General features: G+C 35.0%; 1 protein-coding gene across 12 annotated transcripts in view; it reads left to right on the forward strand.

Annotated features, from left to right (window-relative positions):
- Positions 1-23567, forward strand: part of RCOR3 (REST corepressor 3) — a 48918-nt gene that overhangs the window by 12452 nt on the left and 12899 nt on the right. For all 12 annotated transcript variants that reach the window (XR_013991796.1, XR_013991797.1, XR_013991798.1 and 9 more), the window contains 5 exons: positions 1072-1233; positions 2538-2662; positions 3377-3455; positions 14688-14906; positions 16713-16790. Coding sequence is in view for 8 of the 12 variants with exons in the window: in XM_081026801.1 (XP_080882927.1) it covers positions 1072-1233; positions 2538-2662; positions 3377-3455; positions 14688-14906; positions 16713-16790 (663 nt within the window). In the remaining 4 variants the exon portion in view is untranslated. The remainder of the gene's footprint in view (positions 1-1071; positions 1234-2537; positions 2663-3376; positions 3456-14687; positions 14907-16712; positions 16791-23567) is intronic.

The raw sequence follows: 23567 nt of genomic DNA on the forward strand, positions 1-23567 counted from the left end.
TGAATTATCTGTAACCTGGATTATTATTAAGAGTTAACTTTATCGTCAGTAACATGGTTAAATAATAAAAAATCATTTCTGTGAAAATGAGATGTGTATCTAAATGTAGTTATCTTTTTTGTGTGGGTTTGAAGCCTTTGATTACGTATTTTGTTTTTAACCCTTGATTTTCTGTTTAATGTTTAAGAAAGGGTATCTTTTAAAATGTGACTGCACATATGTTCATTTTAATGTTCATTTTAAAGGAGTATTACCATAGTACTGAATCCTGCTGAATGTAATTAACTTTCATTTCATTTTTTCATAAAGAAATTAACTTTAAAGTTATTATTTAAAAACTTGCTAAGTCTCTTAAAAAATAAAGCTTTATCCCTTAAAAGATACTCAGTATCTTAAAGATAAAGCCCTATTACTTACCTACAATAAAAGAGAAAGTTGTGGAATTGTTGGAAATTGTCCATTTCAGGCTTTCCTATGATTTGCTAATGAAGTCATTGAAGTTACTAATATGCCTCATAATAATTCTTTGTGTGTTATGATAATAAAGAACTTTAAAAATATATATGTGGTAAAAGATTCTTACAGTTGCAGCTGAGGTACTCTTCTTGGAAGTATTTAGTTCATGATATACTTCTAATATCAGAGTTAGAACTAATATTTCTCTACTTAGTCTCAGTTGAGCACTTCTAATTTTGTTACAATCGATAGTTTCATTCAAGTACTAGTTTACTGGGTAGTTTTCTTTTTGGCGTATTTTTCTGTACGCATTGACAAATGAATAAATATGGGTAAAATGTCTTGATATGAGCCTACAGATCTGCAGCTCACTGTGTTTCCTAGATTCTGCAGTAAATATGGTATGTTAGAACATTCACTGTTCTGAGGCTCTACTTGAAAGAAAGAAATGAAGTCTGCTACCTGGGCACCCCTGATTAAAAGCCCCACACTGAGTGTATCTTCAAGAGTTGAAGTCATAGGCTTAAGATTTTAACCTAATTTGTGTTTAACTCTCTTAAGTGTGATGGAACATAAGTCCATTAAAAACCAAAGGGGAATGATTTCTCTTCAAAGGCACTTGGCATGTTGTTCTGGCATAAACATAACATTGAGAAGTCCCTTGCCGATCTCCCTAATTTTACTCCCTTTCCGGATGAGTGGACAGTGGAAGATAAAGTCCTATTTGAACAAGCCTTTAGTTTTCACGGGAAGAGCTTTCACAGGATTCAGCAAATGGTATGGTAATTTTGGTCTCACTGTGATTCATACCTGAATGATATCTTATGCTGTTATTAAACACTTCCTAGTTATTAAATAGAAAAAAAGCTTTCCAATCTAATTTTAATTTTTAAAAATATTTTGAAATCAGTATATTTGTATGTAGTTTTATTTTCTACAACGACTCTAATACACCATGGTTATGTGCTATTTTGTAATACATTAATTTTTATTATGATTTTAAATATATACTCGTATGTCATTGTGTTAAATAAGTTTGTCGTCTCGGGAAAAATCATACTTTTATTTTTATTTTGAAATGTTCTATTTCTTTAACGTAAGGATTTTATTTCCTAATTTATATTCTTTAGATGTGAAAATCAATTTTTAAACGTTCTGTAATTCAGTTAATTTAGTATTTTTCAGGTGCTGTTAATTATTTTTTTTTAAGGAGAAAAAGTGCTCTTTAGTTCTTAAATTTTTAGTATTGTGTCAAAATAATATAAGCCTGAGAAGTTGCTGCATTAAGCTCTTTTAACCTGAATGGATAAAACTAGATAATGTTTGCAAATATATCTAAGTCTGTTCCGTAGTGGAAGAGAACATTTTTGATTGGGAATGTGCAAAAATGCATTGTGAAGAATTTAATAGCTTTTCTTGAATACATATGCTAAGTGAAAGAAGCCAGACATAAAAGGTTATATATGTTGTATGATTCCATTTATATGAAATCTTCCAAATATACAAATTCATAGAGGCAAATCCACAGGGACGAGGTTAAGGAGAGAATAAGGAGTGACTGCTAATGGGTATGGGGTTTCTTTTTGAGGTTATGAAAATGCCTGGAATTAAGTGGTGATAGTTGTACAATATAGTGAATATCCTAAAAACCACTGACTTGTAGACGTTACACTAGAGAATTTTATGGTATGTGAATTATTATATATGAATTTAAATATTCCAATTCACATAGGGAAAAAAAAGAATTCAGTAACCCTTTAAGGAAAAATCAAATGCTAACATTGACTATGCTGGAAACTTCTGGGGCATTCTTAACCATGTGACATCCTTCTCTCCCCTCCCTGCTCAGAACAAATGGGAATATTCATTCAGAAATTTCAGTGACATAGATGTTAGTGGGATACTATAACCGTAACAGCACTTTTTAGCTCTATAATTCATAAAGGTACCCATGAAAATGTTTTTCATCTATGTCTTTGTTATCTAAGTATCAAAGACCAATATTAGAAATATTATTCATTCTGTTAATCAGAGTTTATGAATTAAACTTGCTGATATTAACATAATTTTTTTTCCCCAAGCTTCCAGATAAGACAATTGCTAGCCTTGTAAAATATTACTATTCCTGGAAAAAAACTCGATCTAGGACAAGCTTAATGGATCGCCAGGCTCGTAAACTAGCCAATAGACATAACCAGGGAGACAGGTAGGTTGAATGCCTTGCTGTAGTTACTTTCTTAGGGATCCTATACATTTCCTAAGGGAGAAGAATTATCACAACACGTTGTACTTCTTATCCTTACATTCATGTGTCTGCTCTAACAGGAAGAGCTGAGGGATCAGAAACCTTAACAGTAAGAACTCTCTTAAACTCTAACTGTTAATCATAGCCAGCGAACATTGCAACTGAGTTATATTTGAGCTGTGTTTGATTAATTACAAATGCTTCCTTTTAGTATTGATATATTCAATACATATATTTAGAACATATTAAATATATCCTCCAGAAGATGCTCTTTCCACAATTACCTGAGTAACTGAAGTCCACATTATTATAGCTGTATCTTTATGATAGTATAAGATCATTTTGTTTCCTGGTGTTTGTCTGTCTGTGTCCTCCAACTGGAGAACTGAAATAATAAGTATTATATCAAATTAATATATGTGTTCTATTTCCCAAATATCTTTCCTGTTGGGTCTCTTCTTAAGCTAAAATGTTTACTCAAATGATTGTATATGCCTTAAATATTTCTAAACACTGCAGAAATCTGAATTACAAAAGCTCATCTTTCCAAAGACAATCCATGTTCTGTTGGGGAATATTTAGTAAAATTATTAGCAAGGTATATTAGTTTGATAAGAGTACTGGAATAGAATAAAAAGAAAGGAATTAAGTTTACTAATCTCTATCTCTTGTCAGTGATGATGATGTAGAAGAAACTCACCCAATGGATGGAAATGATAGTGATTATGATCCAAAAAAAGAAGCCAAGAAAGAGGTAATTATGATCACTAGAGTGCTTATAATTAATTGTTCTACAAATCCTCTCAAAAAGAATGAATAGTACTTCATATTTAAAAATGTTTTTATATAATGATTTAGGAGGTAATCAGTTCCAATATTAATTCGAGGTTTTTGGGAAAACAGTAATATCTAGAACTCCAATTAGCCAGTGGTTTAAATAATTTTGGGGTTATCTCATTCACTCAGAAGTATTGAAAGCTCTGCCACAAACCTTACTCTTTAATCCATAGAAAGGAAATAAAACCACCCTCAGATGATATAGTATTTGGTGTAAAATTAGGCTTCCTGGTTTGGTCACCCGTTTGATCTTGAAAACATTTTTTTTTTTCATGTTACAGCTAATTAGAAATGAGTAGCAGGTATACTGACAGCAGTGAAAATTGAAAGCTGCCTCAAAGGAAGAGATAGAAGAATCCCGACTAGAAAAGCACTCATATTCCTCAGTGTGATGATAATGATGACTCAAAATCATTAAGAAAAAGCTAAACTGATGTACATGCTCATTTATTAAGGCAAGGAATTGCATAATAGTAAAAAATAGACCAAATATTGATGAGTAAAGGCTTATGAAGTATAGGCAGCTGCGGAATGGTGAAAATAACATTGAAATTGGAGACAAAATGTGACCTCATCCAATTTTATGACTCCCATTCCTCTTAAGGAACTCAGTGCCATGGCCCATTCTGGCCCTTGTCATCATGTTAAACTCTTTCCTCAATGAAATACTAAAAATCCTATTCTTAACTTGGTATTTTACTAATTGTCTTAATATTGCTAAATGGTCTCAAATTTCTTGATTCCTTTATTTTTTCCTAAGTCTGCCTTGTTTTCCTGAGCCATAGACCCAATTGTCAGCTACTTAAATTGCTCTCTTTCCACCAGCTTTCTTACCCCCCCAGTCCCCATATCTTTTATCCTTGTCCCATACCGTGCCTGTCCCTATGAACCCACAGTGCTGGACCAATTGCTATGCTTGGTCTGAGAGGGGAACATGACACAATCATGTAAATTCTTGCTACTTACAAAAAGCAGTTTCCGATTTCAGTATAGTCTTCAGTGCCTCTCAATTTTTAATGTTTAAGCCTCAGTTTTTTCCATTGGTAAAATAATAGGATTGTTTTGAGAATCAAAGAGGTAATATGTGTAAAAGCACTTAGTATGCACTACATAGTAAATCTTGAATAAAAGTTGCTGCTGTTCTATTATCTGAGCAACTATTTTGAACGTTCACCCCTTTCTGCACGTTGCCTACCACCTCTCACTCCCCCAAAATGTAGCAGATAACTTCACCTTCTGTTTCGCAGAAAAAATATCAAAGCAGGAATTCCCTTCAATTCCAGTCTTTTCCGCTAACCTCTGCTACCATACATACCACCCTTTCATCTGAGTGTATTCACTTAGGATATTATATTAAAATGAATTGTGTTTTCCCACTAAGCTGTGAACTCACTGAAGTCAGGCTGACTTACATTGTACATCTTGTATCCCTTGTAGCACTTCACACATGTACATGCGAGAAATGTCCAGACCTGCAGAGAAGTTTTAGAAGAGTTTATTTGAGCCAAACTGATGACATATGCCTGGAAGCAAGATCTCAAATGCTCCCAAGAATAAGTTTTGCAGCTTCTTTTATGCATTTGAAATTAAGGAGGGAAGAAAGGAAGGTTACTTTGTCGGTGGGAGCAAGCAAGACAAGGATCAGATTACAGGATAGTTAACAAGATTATGTGCGATCTTAAGGGTGGTTATGCCTCTGAGGGATATTCAGACATCTCAAAGGTGTGTGAACCTCGGTGTACTAGAACAGTGGACAAGACTTGCTTAATAATTTCACTCAAGAAGTTACAGGCCTGGGAAGTGATAACCCACCATGACCTGCCCATTTTGGAGTGTATGATCAGATCACCTTGTGAGGTTACTTTCCATAGAACCCCTTTTTTTTCATCCACACACAGTACTCATTGTCACTTCCTTGCCAATACTTGATATGATTAGACTTAAAATGTTACAAATCTGGCAATATGAAATGATATTCAGTAATGTTCAGTGAACAATCAGTCTGTGCCAGAATGTCTCCCTCTCACCCTAAGAAAAGTACCCTCCCTTGTTCTGTATAATTTCCCTGCTTGTTTGAGTCTGTCCATCTCTTTATATCACTTCTAGGACTTCTCCCATCAGTCATCCCTTCTCTATGCCATGTTTTCATCCTTTGCATTACAGCTCAGTGGTATGCACAAGTCTTCCATTTAAAAGCCAGTATAGAAAAAGCTATACTTCTTAGCACTACTTCACTCTTTAGTTTGCTTCAGTTAGGCTTCTGTCCCTTCATTTCCCTGAAACTGCTGACAGAGGTCAACAGTGACCTGCCTGCCATATCCAGGGACTGATTGATTATTCATTGTATTCTACTTGTGCTTTCTATATCATTTCAAGTTACTGACCCTTCCCTTCTTCCTGAAAATCTCTTTGATTTTTGTAACACCATTCTATGATTCCTGTTTACCTTTTTAACTGTTGTGTCTCAATTTTAGTGACTTTCAATTACTGTATTCATTTTATCATTGCTTTTTTAAATTCTCTAAACGAAATTTTATCTTTTTCTCTTTGTTCTTCTGCCTCCTTTATTTTTAGGTTCTCATCTCTGAATTATTGAAACTTTCTATCGTATTTCCATGCCTCCAGACTCTCCACACCACGCCTTCCCATCCATTCTTTACCCTGTTGCTAAAGCAATCTTTTTAAAGCCAAATTTACTGCTCTTAACCCTTCGATGGCTTTGTCTAGAAAATAAAACACAAACTTTTTCCCCGCCCCACCTCACATGTTTCTAATTACTAATTGTGTTTTAAATAAGTCTTTTAGTTCCCTGAATTTTGTCCTGTGGTTATGTTAGTCCCTTTATTCTGGAGTTCCCTTTCTTCCCAAATCTGCCTAGGAAATTCCTCATAATTCTGTAAAATATAGCCTCTGTATGAAATCTCCTGTGCCTTGTCTGGAATTGACCACTTCCTTATTTTTCTTTAAATCCATTGCAGTACTCATTGAACTGAATGGCACTTGTTTACTTATAGTCTCTCCTCTTCCCCACCTGCCTACCCCTGGGTGATAAACTCTTTGAGAGCAAGAATTATATCTTGTGGTATATATACACAATGGAATACTATTTGGCGGTAAGAAAAGACGATATAGGAACATTTGTGACAACATGGATGGATCTTGAGAGTATAATGCTAAGCGAAATAAGTCAGACAGAAAAAGCAGAGAACCATATGATTTCACTGACATGTGGTATGTAAACCAAAAACAACAAAAGAACAAGACAAACAAATGAGAAACAAAAACTCGTAGACACAGACAATATAGTTCAGTGGTTACCAGAGGAAAAGGGGGGTGGGGGGAGGGAGATGAGAATAAGAGGGATCAAATATATGGTGATGGAAGGAGAACTGACTCTGGGTGGTGAACACACAATAGGATTTATAGATGATGTAATACAGAATTGTACACCTGAAATCTATGTAATTTTACTAACAATTGTCACCCCAATAAATTAAAAAATTAAAATTAAAATAAAAAAATAAAATAAATAAAAACATGGTCAGTGAAGTCAGACACAAAAAACTAAACAAAAAATGGAAAAAAACTAATCTATAGTGTTAGAAGTCAATATGGGGTTGTGTTTGGAGAGAAAAAGGGGCTAGTGATTGGCAGGGGGTAAAAAAGGGAGCTTTTAGGGTCTTGGTAACGTTTTATATCTTGATCATAGTGGTTCATTGGGGTGTTCCCTTCATTAAAATTCACTGGGTTGTATACTTACTTAAAAAAAAAAAAGAATTATATCTTATCTACAAGACCTGGTACATAGTAAGCATTCAGTTAAATTGATTATAATTATAAACTTACTGTACAAATATGAGATTTTTTTTTTTTAAAGATTTTATTGGGGAAGGGGTACAGGACTTTTATGTGGGAACAATATTTCCAGGACTTTTTCCAAGTCAAATCGTTTTCCTTTCAGTCTTAGTTGTGGAGGGCGCAGCTCAGCTCCAGGTCCAGTTGCCATTGTTAGTTGCAGGGGGCGCAGCCCACCATCCCTTGCGGGAGTCGAGGAATCGAACTGGCAACCTTCTGGTTGAGAGGATGCGCTCCAACCAACTGAGCCATCCGAGAGCTCAGTGGCAGCTCAGCTCAAGGTGCCGTGTTCAATCTTAGTTGCAGGAGGCGGAGCCCACCATCCCTTGCGGGACTCGAGGAGTGGAACTGGCAACCCTGTGGTTGAGAGCCCACTGGCCCATGTGGGAATCGAACTGGTAGCCTTTGGTGTTAGGAACACGGAGATCCAACCACCTGAGCCATGGGGCCGGCCCCAAATATTTAGGATTTTGATTTAGGAAATTTAGGATTTGGATTTAGTTATGCAGAACAGTGTATACATGTGGAATACTGTTTTATCCAGTTATGCGAGATGGCACATACAAGTTTGGTCTTTTGTTTGCCTGTGATCTCCGCCTATTAGCAAATAATGTGAGGGGAATATAAGTTAAAAAGTGTTAAAAGGATACTGTGGTCCAGGGTCGCACTGCAGGTCAGCAACTTCATTCATTTCTCTGCTCTTTCACAGATGACGACATCAGGCAGAGAATTGATACTTTATTATTGCCTTTAACACAGATCTTTACAGCTGCTTCTACATGTCGCTGACACATTATATAGAAGGGTTTTATTTAACTTAAAAATTATGAACTACACATACCATAGAATATGTACAGTTTAAACTAAATAGTAATAAAATAAACACCAATGTGTCTGTCACTCAGCTTAACACATAGAAGTTCTGTGTGTGTTTCCGTAATTGCACCCCCTCTTCCCTTCTCTCCAGAGGGAACTTCTATCCTGAAATTTATCAATTATACAGTTCCTTTTTAAAATAATTTTATCACATATGTGTGTACCTCTGAGCAACTCTCATTTAATTTTGCCCATTTCAATTTTTATTTAAATGGAATCATATGTATTCATCTACCTGCATTTTGTTTTTGTCCAAAATATTTTTGCAGTTCATTTTATTGCTGTATTATAGCGTTCCATTGTATACATATGGTACAGCTTATCCACTCTCTTACCAATGAACATCATTTCTAGTTTTTGTTATTATGAACAATACTGATAAGAACATATCCTGGATACACACATGTATATAAGAGTTTTCATGGTATAGAGGTTCTCAACTAGGTTTAGCATCGCCCCTGTAAGGGGCATTGAGAAATTATGGAGGTGTTTTTCGTTGTTACAGGTATTGTAAGGTACCACTGGCATATAGTGGAGAGGAATGCCAGCTCTCGTGAAATGCATAACACAGATTGTTCCACCAAAATGCCAACAGTGACTTACTGTGTAACAATACCCTATGAATGTTTGGAGTGGAATTATTCTGTTTTAGGGTCTAGTATTCTCCCCTTATGCATGGGGAGTATGTTCCCCCCAGTGGATGCCTGAAAGCACAGATAGTACCGAACCCTGTATATAGTATGTTTCTCCTATACATAACGAGGTGTGATTGAAAAACACGGTGAATGTTCACATTAAAAAAATTATTATAGTAAAAGACATTGTCATTAATCCCCCCTCAAAGACACCCTTACCCCATCGTTCTTGGCCACTTTCTGAAGCACTTCTGGAAGTCCTCTTTCGTCAGTGCCTTTAGTTTATCCTCCATCATGACAACACTCTGTCACACATCGCTTCTGGTATGGCAATTTCTGTCAAATAAAAACATTACAGTGTGTCCTCATCCACCTTATTCACCGGATCTGGCACTGTGCAACTTCTGGCCCTTCCCAAAGTAAAAATGACCATGAAAGGAAAATGTTTTGAATCAATTCAGGACATCGAGGCAGCCATGCAGCCATGACAGTACAACTAAAGACACAAAAGAGGACTTCCAGAACTGCTTCAGAAAGTGGCAAGAACGATGGGATAAGTGTGTTCAAAGCAGGGGGGGAGTATTTTGAGGAGGATTAATGGCATTGTGTCTTTTACTGTAATAAAATTTTTTTAATTTAAACATTCAATACTTTTGGATCACACCTCATACATATCTTTCTCCTTAATCAGCTTCTTTAACTCTCGGAAATATGGCAGCAGCTTCTTCATTGGCAGGTGCAGCATCTCCAATAATTCTTATATTTTTCAGTCCAAACCTATTCCTGCAAGTAAATGGCTCAGTGTCGCTCATTTCAGGGGACCCCTTGCTGAAGTTTTCATTTAAGTTCAGTGTTTTCTGGCGCAACACGTTATGGTCAACTGGAACATGTTTTCTGTTCATATCTTCCACCCACAAATTTAATGCCTTTTCCATCTTAACTCAGCATTTGTCACCCACAGTGGCCATAATTTTTGCAGTTTGAGTGTGACAGCAAAACTAGCACAAATTTCTTCCTTTTTCACAATTTCATGGATAAAAAATTGATTCTTACTCTAGATTTTAGCAACCTCAGCATACAATTTTATTTCTTTCTTTATTAATTGGAGAACTTCTACCTGTTAAATGATGCACTTTATGGCTTCTCTTTGGCATACCAGAATTGCTAGCATCAGTACTGTTGCACTTTGGGGCTGTTATTAAGTAAAACAATGGTTCCTTGAACACAAGCACTGCGATACCATGATAGTCAATCTGAAAACTGAGACAGCTACTAAGTGACTAATAGGCAGGTAGTGTGGACAGTGGACACGCTGGACACAGCGATGATTCATGTCCCTAGTGGGATGAATCTCTCAGGACAGTGTGAGATTCCGTCACCCTACTCAGAACAGCAAGCAATTTAAAATTTATGAAGTTTTCTGGGATTTTCATCTTAATATTTTTGGACCGCAGTTCACTGTGGGTAGCAGCCTTCAGAAAGTGAAATTACGAATAAGGGGGGACTACTGTAGAACCATGTTCAACTACCTAGGTAATGGCAAACCATTTTCCACATTTGATGTGCTTCCATTGGTCTCTGTAAGAGTACTCAGTATCACCTTCCTTACTAGTACATTATATGATGAGACTTTTAAAATGCTACAAATCTGGTAGTATGAAATGGTATCTCACTGTGTTCTCAATTTCATTCATCAGATTACTAATGAGGCTAAATATTTCTCCATCTGTTTATTTTCTATTTTTTTATGTTTATTTGTATGTATGTGGTATTTTTTGTTTTTGTTTGTTTTATCTACTGCAATTACGTTTTTGTCTTTTTTTAAAGACAACATATACAAATGTTTTTATTAATGAATTCCTTATATATTCTTGATACAAATCTTGGTTAAATGTGTTAAAAGATCTTTTAATTGTGGTTTATCTTTTAATTCTCTACATGATTTTGATGAACAGATTTCATCAAAAGCATATACATATTTAAATTTCAGTATTTTTATATTTTAAATTTTAAAGTTGCTTTTCACATAAATACTTGATCTATCAGTAATTACATTTTGTTCATGCTGTAAGGTAGAGTTCCATTTTTATTTATTTGTTTTCTAATATAGAAGTGAGTTCATCTCTTTCAACTGGTCTGTAATGTGAGCTTTATCATATATGAGGTTTCTATATATGCATGGCTCTCTACTTTTGTCAGTTAAATATCCCTTGTCAGTCCCACAATGTCCCAATTACTGTAGCTGTGATAGTTGCTAGAGTAAGTCCCACTGCTTGGTGGTGGTTCTGAAGGAGTAAGTACTTGGCTGTTCTTGGACCTTTGCTCTTCAAGCTTGTCAAACGCCTAGGAAAGCCCTACCAGATGATCCACTGAATCTACATATAAACTGGGAAGAAATGAAACTTTTGTGCGATTTATTTGTAGATTATTTTGTATTATGTAGAGATTTATATTATCAGAACATAATAGCAGTTTTATGTCTTTTCAATTCTTATGTACCTGTATTTCCTCCCTTACTGAACTGATTAGAATCACCATTATAACGTTGAAGGGCAGTTATGATAGCAGATATTTTTATCTTATTCCTGATTTTAGAAAGTGATTTTTATGTTTCAACATCAAGTAAGATGTTACTGAAGGTTTTTGACTCCCTCACGTGGCTGGTAGTTGATATGCCAGCTGTTGGCCAGCATTCCTCTCTAGCCTGCTGGCCTGTGAGTAATCTGACTTCTTACACGGACTTGTTTCTCCAAAGGAATCATCCCCAAAGCACTAAGTGGAAGCCACCCAGCCATTTCTTGTCTAGCCTTGGGAGTTACTCAGCATGACTTCTATTGCATTCTGTTATAAGTGAGTTACTAAAGTTGGTCCAGTATCAAAGGGAGAGGGTAGACCCCCCAATTCTCAATGCTGGAATGTTGAGGAATTTGATGACATGTTTTAAAACCTCCAAGCCTACACTATGGAATTTTCATAAATGTTTTTTCATATGTGCTTGAGAAGAATATAAACTCTCAAATACTGGTTACAAGGTTTTCTATGTGTCTTATTAATTGCAGCTTGTCAGTTCTGTGATTGAAATCTATACTCCCTTAACTGCCTATTTGCTAGAGTGATTTTTGTTGTTTGTCTGCTTATTAAGAATCCATCTCACATCCCATTTTTCTTACTTTCTACTAGTTTAAGATGTTTCTATATTTCTAATGTGTACTATGGAAATTTTGTCCTGCATGTTTAACCTAAAGTATAATATCAGTGTTTTTAAATGATTTTCTGGTTAACACAAGGCCCTTAAAATGCTTTGAATTTATCTACTACTTCCTGATTTATATGCTGCTTTTGTCCAGTTTCATATTGTTTTAAATTTCTCAAATTAAACATAGTGTTGGTGTTTATTTCGATTTACCCACATGTTTAAAATTTATTTTGCTTACCATTCTTTCTTAAATCGTAGACCTTTCTTTGAAAATAATTTCCCTTTTTCTTGAAGTATACCCTTTACAAGTTAATTTACGGAGGGTCTGTTGGTTATAAAAACCCAGCTTCATAATGTCTAAATGTCTGTTTTGCCCTTCTTGAAACCTTATTTTTACTGGGGTTCGCCTCTTAGGTTGATTCATAGTTATTATTTGAAGATAGTATTCTACTGCTTCTGATTTCTCTCATTGCTGTAAAGAAGACTGTCTAATTATCATTCTTTGGAGGTAATTTGTCTTCAGTGCTCTTAGTTTCACTTTGATGTATCTGAGTATAGATTTCTTTCTCAAAACTTGTTTTGGATTCATTCTATTTTCTGATTTCTATGTCTTAAGTTCTATAAAATTCTCATTTGTTGCCTCTTTGAATATTGCTTGTTCCTCATTCTTTCTATTCTTTCCTTAGAAATATAATGGTCTTTTACGTATCTCTTAACCACTCATATTTTCCATCTTTTTGTCTTTCCATATTTCTATTTGTCTTTCTATATGCATTGTGGGTCTATTTCTCATATATACATTCTAAGTCAATAATTTTCTTTTGAGCTCTATCTAATCTGGTAAGTAGCCCATCCATTGAGTTTCTAATTTTGTTTCTAATATTTTTTATTTCTAGATGTTCTATTTGATTCCTTTGCATATCTGCTTGTTCAGTTTTTGATAGACTCTTATTCCTTATAAGAATAGTCCATATTTTTAATTGTCTTTTGTTTCTTTGTACACATATAACACATTTATTTTATTATCTTTATTTAGCAATGCTACTATTTGCAGTCTTTGCAGGTATAATTCTGTTGTTTGCTTCTCTTTCTCACTCACAGGGCTTATATAGCAGTTTGTGTTGTGAGCTCCTTTTCCATGGAACCTACCTGGGAAATTTTTGAGACCTGGATTTAAAGTGGGTTCTTCTAGAGACAGTTTACTTCTGCTAAGTGTCTGAAAGCCCTACCAACCTGAGACACTTTAAATTTTTGATTTGGGGATTTTTAGGCGAGACAGGTCATAGAAATTTAGTCCCCAAAACTGCCTGAATATAGGCCTCTGGTTAAGGATCCTCCGGGGAGCCTTGTTTGGGTTTCTTTTCCATTCAGCCAAGGATAAGGTAAACGTGACTCCCTTTACTCATGCTCTCCCTCTGCTGGGCAGGGGTATCTGTTCTGCTTGTACAATGATGAAATCCCCTTCCAGAGTCTGGCTTTGTCTCCTATGCCCTGTACCTGTTCATTAAAGTTTGGACTTTAGGCAAATGCCAACTCCTACATACTTGCTCATCTCTCTGGATTCCTGCTTTCTCATCATTTCTGGTCTCTGAAGAATTTCCTCACTTCCCTGCCAGCTCAGAAATGAATTTTAAAAGAGTTTTTTCAAAAATACTTGATCCAGCCATTTTAGGAGTGCTATGCTGGGAGGAGTTTCCCTGAACGTCAGATCTGGCGGTTTACAACACCGCCATCATTCTCAGCGTGTGTGGCTGTGTGTTTTATGACTTTTATTCAGAATTCCTTTTCTAAAGAACTGAATTATTTATTCAGTGAAATACTCTTCAACATAATGGACACAGTTTCTAATGGATTCCTGTCTCAGAAGCACAGAATAACATTGTATTTTTATATCACACTTTAAGAATATTGCAACTAATAATGAAATCCTACTTAAGAGTTCATGGTCAGCATTAGAACTTTCTTAATGTCTTCCAAAATGAAAATTCACATTCTATTTTTTCACAGATAAATAGACTTGGAGTTTAGAAATGTCATGATTAAGATAATTCTGTGTCCTTTTTAATGTTTGGAGGCATACTTTTTCAACAACTCTAAAGTGAGAATGAAATGTTACCTCTTTTTTTCACCAGCTGTCTAATCTGCCACTTTTCATAATTCCTGATTTGCCCCTTTTTTACTTCCTTAAAAAACTTTGTGCTTAACATTATAGTGTTCTTTCCCCTTTATTGCTTAGAAAAAATATATCCCATCTTGAAGCAAACAGGAATAGTTTAGAGTCTACCTTAGTTTTTCTTTGGTTTATAGTCTTCTGGGTGTAGAAACCAAACATTTTATTGAGTGGATTAATTAAGGATACATTATGTTATATGCTTATTTCTCCCCAATTGATGAGTGCCGTGTTTGTGTGTGTGTGTGTGTGTGTGTGTGTGTGTACTCGTACATAATATAATTGGTTAGAAGTATTTTTTAGGTATACTTAGTGCAGCAGATAGTAATAGTACTGTTTTCTTCTAGTAATAGGCTGTTTTCAACTTATACATGTATATAAACTAAATGATCTATTATTCTGTCTTTATTCTTCTAGGGTAATACTGAACAACCTGTCCAAACTAGCAAGATTGGACTTGGAAGGAGAGAGTATCAGAGTTTGCAACACCGCCATCATTCTCAGCGTTCTAAATGCCGTCCACCTAAGGGCATGTATTTAACTCAGGAAGATGTGGTAGCTGTTTCCTGTAGTCCCAATGCAGCCAACACCATCCTGAGGCAACTGGACATGGAGTTGATCTCTTTAAAACGTCAGGTATTTTATAAAAATCATACTTTTAATGATTCTGTCCATTTTGCTTACCCACTTTTATCTCGGTAAACTCAGTTTTTCGCAGCGTTCTCTCAGCCACCCAGTTACATAAGCTTCATTCTTTAAAATGCACCTTGTTTCCAGATAGTGAGATGCGTCTGTCTGTTCTAGATTTGAATCCCAGTGTTTCTACCTGTTAGCCTTGTGTTCTTGGGAAATAACAGAATCTCTCTGTACTTCAGTTGTGTCCCCGTGAAATTGGGGGTAATAATCACACTTTTCCTACAAGTTGTTGGGAATTATTGGAGAGGACATATGTAGATTGTTTAGCAATATTGGACACGTTTTGAAAGCTCATTCTTGGGTTTACAGATTGTATTTCTATACGTATTCCAGACACATCTCATGTACAATGTCCAACTGAAATCTTCCATACCCACTCTAATTATCTGTGCCTCTTTTTGCTTTCCCTGTCTTGGTGAATAGCACGTAATACACTTGGTTACTTAAGCCAGTGATCAAAGAGTTAACCTTGATTCCTCCTTCTCCCTAATTATCCGCAATCAGGTGTTTTCAGAGACATCTTAATATTATTTCCAAGTTATTTCTTTAACCTGTCTCTATGTAGCACTACCACTATTCCTTCCTCCTCTTTTAATTGAAGTCCTCAATATTCCTCACTTGGATTGTTAAATTGATTAGTTTCCATCCTTTTCACCCCATTCTATTCTCCAAATTACTACTGGAATTCTCTTTTTAAAAGGCAAATACGGTTATGTGGCTCCCTTGTTTAAAAATCCTGTAGTTATCCTTCAATCTTTAGACAAAATTAAAATTCTTTGGTCCCAGCCTAACTGCCCATGCTTTAGGGCTTTCCCGCCTTCCTAAATGCATTCTGCCTGGACGACATTCCCTTCCAAGCCTTGTCTACCTGCTTAATTCTTGTTAATCCTTGAAAACTCAATTTTGGTGTCATCTCTGGAAAACTTAATTTTCACTACCACCCACACCCGTTAACACATACACAAACACACTTACTCTCTTGTTCTCTTTCTCCAAGTCTAGCTTAGAAGTTTTAGCATGTATCATACTTTTATATTTGTCTCCCCACTAATCTCTAAAATCCTGTAGGACTGAGACTTTACATTTTCTCTCTGTATATCTATCTAACATGGCTGACCAACTAACCACTTTTGGACCACCCTAGAGTTATACATTTTAGATGTGTTTTTAAGATTTCTGAAGAAAAAAAAAATTCACAAATCACTTAAATATTTGATTGTCCATACTAAAAACAAAACAAAACAAAACAAAAAAACAAAAATAGTGAATGAACAAACAAAAATCTTAACCTTTAGTATTCTAGGTTGAGGTTAACAGTATTGCTAATGGCATAGTAGTTAAAAACTTGGCATAATTCAAATTCAGGTTCTACTTTCTATGTCTGTAGTCTTGGGAAAGTTTCTTAACTTCTCTGCTTTACCTTCCTCACCTGTATAATGGTTAAAATAGAGTCAGTTGTGCTATAACACTTGTTTTGAAAACATGAATTTGTTCCAACACAATTGATACACTAGGGAACAATTTAAGCATAATATGAGTTTTGCATTTACTTATATGTGATTTTTGTCAGAAAAAAACTGTACCTAGCTACTTGAGTACTTACCCACATATTTCATATGTATACCAGCTATCATGTTTATCCTGAAATAAAATTAAAAGGGTTTTGGTGTATATCTTTTTTATTGAGAGCTCAAAAATTCACCTAAGTACATGATCTGATTCACATTTTGGCTTATTTTGTTGAAGGTTCAGAATGCTAAGCAAGTAAACAGTGCACTTAAACAGAAAATGGAAGGTGGAATCGAAGAATTCAAACCTCCTGAGGTACGTTATGAAGAATATATGTGGCTACCTGGTGAAACCTTGTTCTTTGAGTTATCCAGTGTTCAGCCACTACTTTGGTCACATGTGTTGTTAATACTGTGAAGATTTAATAGTATGGATACCTTATTATGTCTGTTTGTCGTTTAGATAGTCTTGAGAGACTTGGCTAATGATTCCAGTTAAGTCATTTCTTTCTTGCCCTTAGCAATTCATTTCAAGCAAAGCAATTAGGGAATATAGCTATACAAGTAGGCCCAGTGCGTGTGAAACCAGAAGAAGGTCATTGATGAACAAGCCAGTACATTTCTTGTTCTGCAGCAGTGTTTGCTCAAAGCCCTTTTCTACTTGTGTGAATTGGTAACACAGTAAGAAGATGATTACCAAAAAAGGAGCTCATTTTAACAAATTTAAGATGCTTGTCTTTTGGCTCAGATTTCCAATTAGGATTTCAGTATCTGAACTTACATTCTTGTATTTGTATCCCTGAAAATACGAAATCTGAAAACAAGATATAGATTGACCATAAATTTGTATTTCAACTGAAACTTAATGTTTTTGGTATTTGTGATAATTATAGGAGTACTTAAATGCCCATGAAGTCCAATCAAGTCTTTTTTTACAGAAGGTCCTATTATAAAATCTTTTTTCTTTTTTTTTTTTTAAGACTCTTATGTTACACTTCATATGCTTCACTGGCCTTTCTATGTATGTAATAATCAAATAATCATTTCCTCCCATGCCCCAAATCACACGTTGACTGAAATGTCTGCAAATACGTGTGAGGCGTTGGGAGAAAGGCAGAAGAGTAGTGCTTCAGAACTAAAGCACCATATGCCGTCTTACTCATTACAGTCTTTCAGAAGGAAGAATCATGAAGAAAGTTGTTTTTGTTTGTTTTGAATATCTCTTTCAAGGTTAGGAAATGGAAAAGACTAAAACATACATAGACTAATACCTCATTTCCAGCCCCACAGGTAAACTGACAAACATTCTGGTGACATTTATTTAAAGACAGTATACTACCAAGAATACTACTTTGTCGTATTATTGCAACAAAAAATCATTGTAAATGTTGTATTGAAATTTCATGTTTAATTATGTATGAAAATATAGAAAAGCAAGAAACTTCAAATGCCTATAATTTAGAAATACAATTTAATAATTAAATGTTAAAATAGAGCAGATATTGAAAACATTATGGGAATACCATGAAGAACTTTATGCCAATAAGTTTAAAAATGTGAACAAAACTTAGAAATTCCTAGGAAAATATGTCTTACCAAAACTGTCTTAAAAAGAAAGAAAACCTGAATAATTTATAACCATTAAATAAAATGAAGGAACTAATAACATTTTCTCTTAAGAAAACACCATGCCCAGACCATTTTCCAGAAAAAGTATACCAAATTTTCAAGGAAATGATAATTCTAATTTCAAATTTTCCAGAAAATTGCAGGATATTCTCATTCATTAACATTATATACAGTGAGACGTGCAAATGCAAATTACACTTATAACTTTCCTATATGCTACCTCATTTGATGCTCGAATAAATCCAAAGAAGTTGATGAAGCATTGCTATTATTTTACATGAGGGAACTGGGCCTCAAGTTAACTGACTTGATCACGGTCACACGTCTAGTAAATAGTTCACCTCTGGCTACATTTCAGATTCTTAGAGTCCAGTTGGTGTTCTAGATAAATATCATGCTGCCTCTTACTTTTGGAAGTTTTCATATAATAGCAAAATTGTATAATAGATTGTCCCATTTAAATGCAGTTACTGGGTTAGAAATTATCAAACATTTATTACATTTTTTGGTTTATTGTGAAAACAAATCAAAATGAAACCACTACAATTTTGACATTCTATCCATACATTGAAGTTTGAATATTACTTTGAAGTTGATTTATTGAATTCATATGACTTGAAAATGTATATGTTTTATTATCTAGAAAATACCCAACATATACTTATATTTATCATTATTTCTATTGCCTTTCAGGGAGAGCAACCTGAATAGATACACATATTTCAAAATACTAAAGTAACAGTCATAATAAAGACCTTGAAACAGCATGTGATCTATCTATCCCCTTACCTTTAGATTAGCTAATTTCTAACCTAAAGAATTTCATTAACTTTTGAAACAATAGGCTACTGAGTGATGTAACTCAACTAGAAGTAAACAGTTACTAAGATGCTTTACTTATTCATTTGGTTGTATTTGTTATTTTCATTTAGGGAAAAATTTGGTGAAAAAGTCCATACTTCATAAGTATTTATTGATCAGTTATTTTATGTAAAGCACTATGTTAGGCACTGCAGGAAGTATGTGTTTGGGAAAGGTGGGGGACACCTAAAAATGAGAAAGAGATGGATTTTTCCCATCTGCTTTTAAGAAAAAAGGAACTTGTAGTCTAGATGTTATAAGAGAAACTGATTAAAGTTATGTGATAGATGTACCGTGTTTCCCTGAAAATAAGACCTAGCCGGACAATCAGCTCTAATGCGTCTTTTGGAGTAAAGATTAATACAAGACCCGATCTTATTTTACTATAAGACCCGGTCTTTATAATATATTATATAAAATACTGGGTCTTACATTAATTTTTGCTCCAAAAGACACATTAGAGCTGATTGCCTAGCTACGTCTTATTTTCGGGGAAACACGGTATGAGTAAAGTGTTACAGGGAAACAAGTGGTCATTATTCATTCTGCTAGGATCATCAGGGAATACTTCGTAGAGGGGGATGTTTCAGCTGAGGTTTGAAGGATCTGTAGGATTTTTACACATACAAAAAAGGGCAGCCAGAGGGAATTATGAGCAATGGTTTGGTGTGGAGCAGTACATTCAACATACACATCCAGTGGGGAAAAATAAAAGCACTTTTATAAACCAGTCAACAGGTATTCTCTTCAACACTTATTATGTGCTCATTATGGTGCTAATTATAATTACTATTGAGAATTCAATAGAAGTGTAAAACAGTCTTTTCTCCAGTATTGTCTACATGGGAAGGCACACTTGGATGCAGAGGGAGAATGAACACCGTGTGTGAGCGCTATTAACAAGGCTGAGTTGAATAGGGACTTCTTTGTGGTAGAGACCAATGAGCAAGGACCAGAGTGTAAGTCTTTGTGAGAGCTGAGAGGTCTGCCTTTTAAATTAAGTCAGATGGAAATACCCTACAGCTCCTTCAGTATGGGAAGGATGTAATGAAAATATTAAATTTTAGGAAAGTTATCTTGTCGGTGTCATACAGGATAATTTAGAAACTTGACAGCTGCTCAAATACCAAGCATGTGAGTGATAAAGTAAATGGTAAAGGGGATTGGGTAGGGTTGGGCATTAGTTCTAGGAATGGACAGCAAGTGATAACTCTAAAGAACATTGTGAAGTAGAAATTAGTGTATCTCCTTCAAAGTATGTGAGCGTATTGGGGGGAGTGGTGGATGTTTGGTCATGCTTTGATTTGTTTTGGGTGAAGGTAGGTAGGTGGGGACAAAGAGATTGATGAATCCAGGAAGAAAGAAACTGAGAAAGGAGTGCTTTTTGAAGCTAGAAATTTCCCCATGCGTGGATGTTTTCATGCATACGTGGGTGACATTCTTTCATTATGGATATTGAAAGGGATTTTTAGCATTGGATAGGTTTAACTTGGTGACCTTTTCTAACTCTTCCAACTCAGAGATAGTATAAATCTACTACTGACCAAAATGGGAAAGAGGTAAAGACTAATTAAGTTATAAGGAAAAGAATGCAGTAAAGATGCTGAATTTACTAAGGCTGTCATAGATTGTTCTAGAAAGCTCTTTGGGGCCTTTTATTTTGTTATTACTAGTATATATTGGATTGTTTTATATTAATATTTTATTATTTTTTAAAGCAGTGGTACTTCAGACTGGGGTTTGCTGTAGAACGTTCTCAGTGGTACCACCCAGCTAATCACAACTACCATACAGTGTTAGATTCCTAGATATATTCTAGTTATCCTTTCCTTAAGTTAAATAAACCTCTACGAGAGTTTGTTGGGTTTAAAAGAGAATATAAAAATTAGTAACTTGAAATCTTATGTATTTACAAAATTTTGATCCTTTTTCTCCTTTAGTCTTCACCCTCTTTCATTGCTTCAATTTTGTCACACATAGACTATTTAATTCCATACAGTTTCACCTCCACCCCCTGCATTTTCCCACTGAAGCGTCTTCTTAAAGGTTAACATTGGTGCTAACGACCAGTTTCCACACCTCTACTAACTCATTTCCTTTGCCTTCTTCTGAGCCCTTGACATAGATGACAACCTTTATTCCTTTAATTTCTGAGAGGTTGTGTCCTCTTTTATAACTATTATGTCCCCTTCTTAGCTGTAACTTCCCCTTCTATATGTAAATATAGACATTCTCCAAGTTTTTATCCCCAAAATTCATTTCTCTTCTCTTTGGAAATATACAATCTTCATCACTATATTAAAGTTACATCATAATGTACATTTAAATGACACAAATTCAAAGATAGATATTCAGTCAAATAAAAAAGGAAAATGTTTAGTAATAGCAAGTGCAGTAGTGCTGGCGATTCTGCCTTGGCTCCATTTATCCAGTGTGTGCCCCAGAGTGAGCAGTTATGAGGCTGGGAACTGTGAATCCACTGTTCCTTTAGTCAGTTTTAGCTTCCACAGTGCCTCCTGTGTGAGCATCTCCTTGAACTGAGTGAGATTCTAGTATTTAAATATGTATTTATGTTTTTCATTTAATACTACCCTAAATTTGAGCCAAAGGCTTCATCTGGGATTTAACTACAAAACTAGTGGTCCATTCCAGTGCTGGCGGAATACCTGGCTATGTGGACCTTCATGCTCAATTCATAGGCTGATTTTAGAACTTCACATCTGAGTAAGGTATGACTCCATTGTTTTCCCTCATAAACATTTTCCAGGCCCTTAAAAATGTGTTTGAATAGATGAATCTGTGTTAGCCTCAAGTGGGACCTGCCCTCCACCTGAATGTCCTGCCAAATACCTCATTTTCGGTGAATCCCAAGTGAATTCATCATTTTAGCCTTGCCTTCCCACATCTCCCAAATCAGCATGTCTTAACTTTTGAAGTCCTTAACAGCATTACCCTTCTCCCAGCTGTAGGCTTAAAGTCTTATTCTGGTTATAATCCTTCCCCTCTCCTGCTCTTCCCTCCCCTGCAAAAAATATTGCGTATTAAATTTAGTGTGAACCCATCAACCTTGATATTTACTTCCCTTCTAAACTAACTGTGTTTTAGTTTAGTTAAATTTCACCAATTTTCCGGGCTTATTTCACTTGTTCCTGACACAAATCCTATTGTTCCCAATACATGGTGTGCCTTTTCCTTATCTTGTGCCTTTCAGAAACTCTGTTCTTAAACTCATCTCAATCTCCAGCCTTTCTAATGTGCCTTTTTCCCCATTCCAATCATTGTGACTTTTCCTCTCATCTTTGAATCCCCGTATGCTCTTTACATTTCTATTTTAAAAAATAATATTAGGTTGATGCAAAAATAATTGTGGTTTTTGCATTTATTTTTAACCTTTTAAAACCGCAATTACTTTTGCACCAACCTAATGGTTATTTGTGTTCATCCCATCTCCTGATATGCTTGTGTGCTGAAAATAAGTTTTCATAGTGCAAGTTCTTTTTTATTTTTTGTTCCCTTTCCATTAATAACAGCTTTTCCTCCAGTTTCTACCTTTCAAGTTTAACAAACATCAATTGATCAACTTTAACTTGTTTGCTCAGGCAGTGTTCTAGATGTTTTTTACATGTGTTATAAATATATCTTTATATATACCGGGGGTGCCAAAAAAATGTATTCAAGTGGGCACTTTGGTCAACGTTGCTCAAGCAGTAGTTCCTCATAATTAGAAGTGTCTGGACGTTGATGGTAACCACTTTGAGCACCTCTTGTAATTGCAGAAGTCAAATGTGACTTGTGTTCATCTTTTGTTATCGGTATATATTGAGTATTACAATTTTAATAGAGATTTTTCCTTTCTTAAAATGTGTATGCATTTTTTTGGCACCCTCTGTATTTTATATCTATTCTAAATTTACCCCTCAGAACAACTTGCAGTATAGTTTACAGGAGATTCTCAGTATCCAAATGCTCAGTGATCTGAGGAGTGAATGGAGAAGCAAAACTTGCCAAACAAAATATTCTGTAATGAACTGAACACTTATAAAATTGGGCTCTACTCATCACTTTTCCCGAATTACCTGTAGCTGTGTCTACCCATTCATCACGTCAACATCCTGCTCGATTATTCTCGCTAATACAATGCAAATATAGCATAAACCAAAATGAAATTGTAAACATTGCAAAAGATGCAAAACTTCATGAAGTCTATGAAAGTACGAGAGAAGGGCTTTAATCACTAGCAACAATTGACAGATGGGTATCTAGCAAAATTTACAATTGAAGAAAAAAGGATGATGACTCATAGATAAGCACTTCATAAAAGATAATTTGATTACCAAAACTTGAGGCCCTTGAAATTTCTTAAGCTCTTCAAAGATGATGTATTCTGTGCTCATGTTGTAAATTTCAAAGCTGGAGAATGTTATATCATTGTATAGTCAGAAACAATATGTCAAAAATTAAAATAAAACATAAGCTAACTCCTTAACTATTTTTAAGAACTAACTTTTATTAGTTTTAGTTTCATGTTTCAGATTAAGTTGTAATCAACGCTTTATTTTTTTAACCATTTAGTTTGAAATATTTGGACCTGTTTTAAGTAAGT

The sequence above is a fragment of the Rhinolophus hipposideros genome, assembly GCF_964194185.1.
Source record: "Rhinolophus hipposideros genome assembly, chromosome: 19".
NCBI lineage: Eukaryota > Metazoa > Chordata > Mammalia > Chiroptera > Rhinolophidae > Rhinolophus > Rhinolophus hipposideros.